Below are 9,003 nucleotides of genomic sequence, written 5' to 3'. Positions count from 1 at the left end.
TGTTTGGTTGAAATGGGGCACAATTGATTATCAACGCTTGCAATTATACACCAAAGCATGAAAAAATTTATTATTTAATTATTAAAAAATAAGTATTGAAAAAGTGTGTCGGTTGAAATAAATATGAGTACTTATCAGTTACAACAAAATTGATTTATAGGAGTCATATACAATATTTGTAATTTTCATAATGTTCGAACACAATAAAAACGTGATCTGAAATGGTTACACTGTCTAATTGGCCGTAGATTTTTAAAACACTGTCTGTTTATATTAGTAACGTACATTTCACCAATGCGTTAACGTACATTTTTCCATTGAAATTGACAATTTATTAAATTTAACTTGTTGAATTATTTCAATAGAACGATGCCATTGAGTCGAGCAGAAATACAGAAGGGGTACAGAGAAAGGAAGAAGGCCAAGGAGGGTGAAAGTTACCTCCGAAAGGAGAGAACAAGGAGAATGAAATATTGTTCCCTCAGCAGAGTTGTCAACCAAGGAAAGAAAACGAAGAAACAAACAGAATGCAGAGCGAGTAAAGAAACATCGTGAAAAAAGAAAAACAGAGGTTTTGCAAGCAGAAGAAGACAATATAGGAGAGACAAGTGGTTATGAGAGTAATTTGACGGCCACAGGAGAAGAGAGGCAATTGATTGTAAGAATGAATTTCAGCAGTTCAAAGAAAGGATCAGATAGAAAAAGGATCAGTAGAGCGGTCTCAAAAGCTCATCGAGAAATAAATCACCTTAAGGCAAAAAATAATGAAATGAAAAAAAAGATAAGAAAGCTGCAAAAGAGAAATGAGCGATTGCAAAAACAGAAGCAAGGAGGTGTGTCACCTCAAACACCAAGAAGTAAAACAGACAGAGATTTGAGAGAGGCAGGTATATCTTCGAACAGAGGAAAAGCAGTGAAAAGAAAGCTTTTCTTAGGCAATGCTCTGCTCTGTGAAATTAAGGAGGCTAATTTGAAAGCTGGTTCATCAACTGTGAAGAAGCAAATGTTACAAGCTATTGCATCTGGAAACACACTTAAAAGATACAAGAAAACTGAAGTGGTTAGGACGCAAAACGGGGATGAATAGAAACAAACTTGGGCATACTGTAAAGAAATGAATAGATATAGGAAGGAAATCAAGAAGAAGAGTTCAAGAGAGATATAAAAAAGATGTAGTTTCTTTTCTTGAAAGGAATGACAATAGCAGAGCACAACCAGGCAAAGCAGATGCGAAGAAGATAGAATCAGGCGAAAAGATACAAACCCAAGTACTCACAGATTACTTATCCAATTTGCATCAGAAGTTCATCCCAATGTAGAACTTTCCCTGGCTACATTTTGCAGAATGAGACCCAAACACATACTTAACACGAGTATGATATCTAGAAGCTGCTGCTTATGTACAAAACATCAAAATATGGCGTTACTGCTTCGGTGTCTGAAAAGTAACGGGATCCAAGTACCATTGAATCCTGAATCATTTATGAAGCAAACTGATCAACCCAATCTCCAAGACAAGCTACCAGATGATGTTAAATACAGTCAGTGGAAAAGAATCGAAGTCACAGAGAAGGGAAAGACAAAAAATGTTACAAGAATTGTAGAACTTAATGCTGAAAAAAAATTGTTCATAGAAAGTTTTCAAGCACAATTAAAAGAATTTGAAAGTCACGTTTTTAGAGTTAGAAGACAATATCAGGAAATAAAAAGTCTAAAGGATAAACTGCCAAAGCATCATTTCATTGTACAGATGGATTTTGCGGAAAACTATTCTTGCAAATCGAATGAGGAAATCCAATCTGCATATTGGAATATGACTTCTGTAACACTTCATCCGATTGTGGTTTACTTTATGAACACTGACATGAAATTGGAACATCAAAGTTTTGTTGTTGTTTCAGATGAACTGAGCCATTCGGCAATAACTGTACACGGAATATTGGAGAAGATGATCCCAAAGCTCAAAGAAATAGATGAAGATGTTGAAATGATTCACTATTGGACTGATGGGCCAACCAGCCAATATCGTAACAAACAGGTTTTTTTCACTATTGCTAACCACAAGGAAATATTCGGAGTACAAGCACGCTGGAACTACTTCGAAGCCGGGCATGGCAAGGGGCCATGTGATGGTCTCGGAGGAACCACCAAGAGGATGGCTGATGAAGCGGTGCGCAGTGGTAGAACAGTTATCCAACACGCTGATGATTTTTTTAAATTGGCTGTTGAATCCAACTTAAAAGGAATCAAATTTCTTTTTGTATCCTCAGACGAGTGTAAATCAGCTGCAAATATTCTGTCCGCGAGAAATGTTAAGCCTCTTCAAGGTACATTCAAAGTCCATGCTGTAATTGGAAAAGGAAATTCCATTGTAGCTTGGAATGAGGTGAGTTGCCACTGTGACCAATGTTTTTTGGGTGATAATCCAAACTTTGACCATGGTTGGAAAGTACAAAGCTTGAATAACCGAACCAATAACCTTAAAATAAACACAGGAGAGGATGACAAATTAGCGGAAGAAGCTGATAAGGTAATGGAACAACCACCAACTACAAATGAACGCAAGATTGATCTTATTGATGGAGAATATGTTGCTGCAAAGTACGATAGAACCTGGTATATAGCAAAGATTCTACAAATCGACGATTCCGACGAAGTAGAGGTGACTTTCATGGAGAGAAAAAAGCAACTTTTCCAGTGGCCAGCAAGAGAAAACATCCTTTGGATACCGGTTACAGATGTTATTTGTAAAGTCACAGAACCAGTGTACACAGGAAAATCTAAAAGAATGCTGAAACTTCTTCCTGAAGACAAGGAAAAAATTCTGAATTTGTTTCAATGATATTGTGTGAAATGTACGTTACATAGCACGTTAAATATGTGCATTAAGTGATTGTTTATACCAAACTATCATTGTTCAGAATCATTAAAAGCATATGCTACCATTCATTTAAAGTTTAAGCACGATTATTGATCTTAAACATTATAAAATGTTGCTTATTTGTTTCTTTGTTAACGTACGTTACAATTTTCAAAGTAGGTTAATGTTTATTTTATACTTCTTGATTTCATTAAAATTATCAAATATGACAAATTATTCTCTGTGTTATGTTCATATGCATTCTGGGTATTTACTCTACAAAGTTTCGGATAAAGCCGAAATTTTGAAATGTTCGTTACTTTTGACATGCGCCTTTTGGTCGAATATTTCTTGAAAACAATGTCGATATATGTAATAGTAAAAAGGTTAATACTTTTTTATGTTTTTCTTTACTTACCAGAAAAAGGCGTTGTTTATCATTCATGCTTTCGCATAAATATACAAAAGCTTCGATTGTTATACGTTTTAAAGTAAAGATGACGAAATATTAAACATAAAAAAAATCAGATTCTTTTCATTGTTGGGAAAAGAAAGTTAAACTGATATTTCTAATTGTGTTTAATTTTTAATAAACTAAAAATATCAATCATTACTAAAAATTAATTATAAACATAATATGATAAAAATAGTTAGAATAATGTTCACAAAAGGTAAGTCTTCCTAAGGTAACGTACATTTTTCGAGCAAATTTTATCGATTTAAATGTCTTTATTTTCTGTAGCATAGTAAAAGAATGGCAAATATTTACGTGAAAAGATTGATGAACTCGGAATCACAAAAAACTACCAATTAAGAATTAATAACAATAGCCAATGAGTTCAATAATTTTATTTTTTCATATCTAAAATTTCCATTGCACACCTTTATTGAGAATGGGTGACTAGCGAGATTCAGCTACTTGCTGACTTGGTTGAAAAAATATCGACACAATTAACAGCAAGTTTACAAATACGATCACTAACGAAAAGAAGAAGAAAGTATGGGAAAATATCACGTCACAGATTAATGCTTTAGGAATTGCAAATCGATCGATTAAAGAAATAAAAACAAAGTGGACAAATATGCACCAGACTGCAAAAAAAGAGTTCAGTAGCAACAAACTGTCCCAGAGAAAGACGGGTGGTGGCCCTTGCGCCAAACCACTATCGGTAGTGAGTGAGAAGATCGTTGATCTCTACAAAGACTCGCCTACATTTAATGGGTTGTCTGGGTTTGAAACGCAATCCACTGGTAAGTGAAACCAGACTCATTATTGAAATAAAATTTCGGTCGGAGTGTGATCAAATCTATCGTAAAGCCCTTCGGGCTTTATTGGTTTTGATCACGCCCCGACCGAAATTATCACCTCATAATTCTCAAAGAATGATTCCTTATTCCTTATATAAGTATTAATTAGGAACTGAATCATTCTTTTAGTATTATGAGGTGATAATTTTGGTGGGGGCGTGATCAATAAAGCCCTTTATTGGATTTGATCACGCCCCGACCAAAATTATCACCTCATAATACTCAAAGAATGATTTCCTATTCCTAAATTAATTATATAAACGGTAGGCTTAATAAAAAACCGGCAAATCTTCGTTCTTAGCATCTGTCATTTTGATCATTTATACAAAGGTGGATAACTCTAATAATTCGGGTGTCACTTTTTTTGTAAACAAAATCAAAGTGTAAACAAAACCAAAGCGTAAATTGATAAAGACAAGTAGGAATATTTGAAAAAAAATGCACAGTTCCACTTTTTGTGTGACAAGTTAAAGCAATGTTCTTCAGCTATAAAAATTTATAGGATCCGCCACCAAAATGACGACATATGTGACGTAATCAAGTTAAACAAATGGGAGCTAGCCCTTGTTGTTGCTTGACAGAGGCCATTGACAAACAGTATATGCAGAGGCTTATGGCAAAGTAAGTTTTATTTGTCAGTGGTGTACCTGAAACTCTGTAGAGAGAGATTGTGATCTCTTCGTTTTGGGGCCGATGATTGGGTCAATCATATCCACAATTTGCTTTATGGATTCTTTACTGAAGCGATATCTCCTCCGAATTTCCTCGTCACACATATTGTCAATAGAAAAACGTTTGCGAAAAACTCTGTCGGCTCTTCTTCGCCCTAATTGATGAAACATCACGTTGGCCGCCATTGTTACTTAGCGTTATTAAGCGTTAATGAAGCCCTATTGGCATCATTAAAATGTGAGAATTTAATGAAGTTTTAATGAACCGATTCGTTCATTAAAACTTTGATACAACGGAAAATAATGACTCATTAAATATATGGAGTTTAATAATGCTTTAATAAACCATTAAATATTGATACAACCGGATCCAGGATAATTTCCGCTGTGATTTTTTATTAGGAATAGCGATAATTACTTTATCCCCGCAACAGAAATGTGTCAGAACTATGGAAACTGTTTTAAAGACGTCGTTTTTATTTACTCGTGTCTGAAAAACTATCAAAATTGATGTAGATTTCACATTATTTATTGTATAAGGAGGGGGCCCCAGAGAGTAGGTATATACAGAATACCATTCTTTTATTTTGTTTGTACAAGTATTTAACATACTCTAATTCATATAGAATTTCTAATGTTCAACCAAAATTTCAGCGTCAATCGTAGAATTTTAAACAAGATACAGAGCTCACAGTTCGCTTAGGTTTGAATCATATTTTGTTCACTTGAGTTTATTACATTCAGCTTAAGATTTTTAACTTGGTATTTCCTATTCAGCATTTAAAATGGAAAAAAAGAATGGCCTAAGATTTTCAATTCTTTTATTCACTCAAGACCATTTCACTGGTATTTGAGGTTCAAAATCAGTTTATACCAATGAACACATACACAGTCAAGGATCACATGTACAGTAGGAGTAATTATGACGAAAAAAGGTCAAGTTTACAATACAATAAGTTGTTAAAGTTGGTTTTTGGAAGAACAGACTTTGAAAATTTTCCTAATAAATATTGACCAATTTTTTACTTTTTAATCTCTAGTTTTTAAGATCTGTGTACAAATATAGAATTTTGAGCAAATCTCTGTATCTTGCTTACAATTCGAAGCTTAACACTCAAATATGGTAAGTAAATAGAAATTGTGACAATTAAACACAAGAAACATGACCTATAACAAATAAAGAACACAATTTATTTTTTCGAAATGAATCAGATATATACATGTATATACCTACATATTTCCGTCAGCGATATCAAACTCTATTTAAACTGAATAAACTCGAGAAAATGCCGAGCATCTCAACAAAACCTATTGCATTAATCTACCAGTACGCAAAAGATAATGCCGAATTACCGATAGAATGAATTGTATTTCAGTACTTTTTTGATACACCAGATTTTGCTTAATTTGCGCAGGTAAACAGTTCACTGATTTACCGAAGTCTCTGTTTGATTTGATGCGTAAAAATCACGAAATACAGACGATAGACCCCAGGTTACAATACATAAATGATGAAAACGAAACGAAAATCAGAACAAGCTAACACTAACGTCATGTGTGAAAACTGTCAACGCATTGAAATATTTAGCCTTAATTTACTTCACAAAATCGGCACCATTATATTTTGCATGTTTCAAAAATTTCCCTTCATACGCAAACTGTTGCATAGCAAGCAAATTCATCAAAGTCAGATCGACCCTTTTTCGTATAATGTCATGGCTGCTTCAAACAAAGAACCTCGTTTTAGAAGTATGGAATACGAGTCGTGGTAAAATAGGTATGCAAACCCGGGCCTTGGCAAAATAAAAGCCGGGGCAGATCGGCAATCGTCAATTTCAAATACGCAATTTTTTGCAGCAATATTTATAGCGAATACAAATATACTGGTCCGTCAAATATCCCGAAATTTTAATGAGATTGGCAGATTAATACCTGCCAATCTTTTGTTTTGCTCAGGCCAAGTCTTGCCTACCCATTTTACCGTATGCCGAGCCCGAAGCTATTAAACTGATTGAAACACGCCGTTCCTTTATTATTATTTTCGTAATAACTCAGATTTGAAACAGAATTATCACTTAATTTTTGCAATTTATATTTTCCTTCCCATAAGGATAATTTATGCTAAACTACGTTGAATTGGACTCGGTAGTTCTTGAGAAGAAGATTTTTAAAAATGCACCCCCCCCCTTTTTTCTTCAGTTTCAAGGTTTTCTCCGCTTTGAAAACAGATCGGACTTTTATTTCTGCAATATATATTCGCCCTCCCATAAGGATGCTTTGTGCCAAATTTGGTTGAAATTGGATACGCGGTTTTAGAAAAGAAGTTCAAAATGTAAAAAGTTTACAGACGGACAGACAGACGGACGGACAGACGGACGACGGACAAAATGTGATCAGAATAGCTCACTTGAGCTTTCAGCTCGGGTGAGCTAATAAAACGAATGTGTTAAACGTTATGAACTGTTTATCTATGCTTAAAATAAATAAAAAGATAGACAAATAAGCTGGGAAAAGGATTTTTTACTGCATATTGAAATAGGGCACGAACCTTGTTTACACGACAAAGAATTGTGAGCCTTGCTTATAACTCTACGAATGACTCTCAAATTTTAATTTTTCATTAGAAGTGCATTTCTTAAGCATTGTAAGTAATTAAACATTAAAAGAAAAATTAGAACAAAATCGTGACCAAGCCCCTTTAAAGCTGAACACCGCTCGTTAATAGGCACTGTCCGCCATATTTCTCTTTCATCACTGCTGTCCCTACAATCCCTATATGACCTCTAAATAGTTCAAAGTATACTAGCGGAAAAAAGAAACTGTGCATTATTTAATATAATGAAAAAACATTTAAAAAATACAATGAACAAATTTTATTTTTTGTAATACTGTTAACACATGTACTCGTAACATCTCATAACACATTAATGTAAACGTCGAATAAAGTCAATTTCAGCACACTCGAAAGTCACTTTTATTTGAAACAAAATTAATAACGCGTGTGACCACTATTTGCGTTCCCGCATGCTTGACGGCGACGCCTCATTGATGCCACTAAAGTGTTCAGAAATGCTTGTGGGATGTTGTTCCAGATGTTGGTTAAAGCCTGGCCTAAATCAGCCAATGTCATTGGCTGATTTGGTAAACGGCGTAAACGTCTTTCCATTTCATCCCACACGTGCTCGATCGGCGACAAATCGGGGGAAACAGCTGGCCAAGGCAAGACATCGACATTCTGTTGAACAAACAAGTGCCCTGACTATATGTGTAACGTGTGGCCTTGCGTTGTCTTGCTGCAGAGTGATGTGATTTTGATGTCTCTGTGTGAAGGATATCACATGACGCTGAATAATTTCATCTCAATAGCGTACGCCGGTGAGATTTCCATTGACAATTTGTATAGGGGTCTTTCCACGTGCTGATATTCCACCCCACACCATAACGCTACCTCCACCAAATTGTCGACGTTGCACAACACAAGGGTCCTGGTAACGCTCCCCAACGAGACGATACACCCTACAACGGCCGTCACTGCTATCCAAATGAAATGTGGATTCATCAGTGAACAGAATATTGGCCCAGTCCTGTATTCTGAATCGCAGATGTCGTGTGCACCACGCTAGTCTGGCGATACGATGACGTTGAAGCAGTACTGGGTGCACCGCTGGACGTCTTGGTCTGATGTTTTGCTCGCGCAGACGATTACGCACAGTTCTTGGACTAATTGGTCGAAACCCTGGAATGTTACGGGCAGTCAAACTTGCTGTCTGGAAACGATTTCTCAGATGCACAAGTTTAATGTGGTTGTCCTGTTGACGTAACGTCACACGAGGTCGCCCAGAGCGCGGTCGACCCTGAGTGTTGCCATATAGATTGTTGAAAACGTCTCCATAATGACTGGATGGTGTTCCGATGAACTCCAAAGTGTCTTGCTACAGTATTTTGTGCCATTCCAGCTTGCAGCATCCCAACAGCACGATGAGTCGTGGCATGACATAAGGGTAAATTTTGTTGAAACTAATGTGATTTCCTTAACAAAAAAAGTTTAAACAAATCCTTTACAGTTCTTATTGCAAACAGTATTGGCCCGTAAAACTCGTGCGTACAACTTCTTCGATACACAACAGGTGCTCACTAACCATGAAAAAGTCCGTGCACCCGGAC

At 35.8% G+C, this 9,003-nt stretch overlaps 1 protein-coding gene across 1 annotated transcript; it reads left to right on the top strand.

Annotated features, from left to right (window-relative positions):
* The first annotated feature begins 369 nt into the window (after positions 1 to 369).
* Positions 370 to 3,136, top strand: LOC128165088 (uncharacterized). The gene is made up of 2 exons (XM_052829299.1): positions 370 to 538; positions 1,302 to 3,136. Exons 1-2 carry the CDS (start codon positions 370 to 372, stop codon positions 2,840 to 2,842), a joined length of 1,710 nt encoding a protein of 569 aa, XP_052685259.1. The 3' UTR covers positions 2,843 to 3,136.
* The last annotated feature ends 5,867 nt before the right edge of the window (positions 3,137 to 9,003 follow it).

This window comes from Crassostrea angulata, chromosome 10, assembly GCF_025612915.1.
Source record: "Crassostrea angulata isolate pt1a10 chromosome 10, ASM2561291v2, whole genome shotgun sequence".
NCBI lineage: Eukaryota > Metazoa > Mollusca > Bivalvia > Ostreida > Ostreidae > Magallana > Magallana angulata.
Note: the sequence above shows the minus strand (reverse complement) of the source record. Positions and strands in the feature narration are given on the sequence as shown.

Excerpts from the sequence above, each read along its gene's own strand:
- LOC128165088 (XM_052829299.1), top strand. The coding sequence starts at position 370 with ATGCCATTGAGTCGAGCAGAAATACAGAAGGGGTACAGAGAAAGGAAG. Across the intron at positions 539-1,301 it reads ACAAACAGAATGCAGAGCGA|AAGTTCATCCCAATGTAGAA; the intron begins GTAAAGAAACAT and ends AATTTGCATCAG.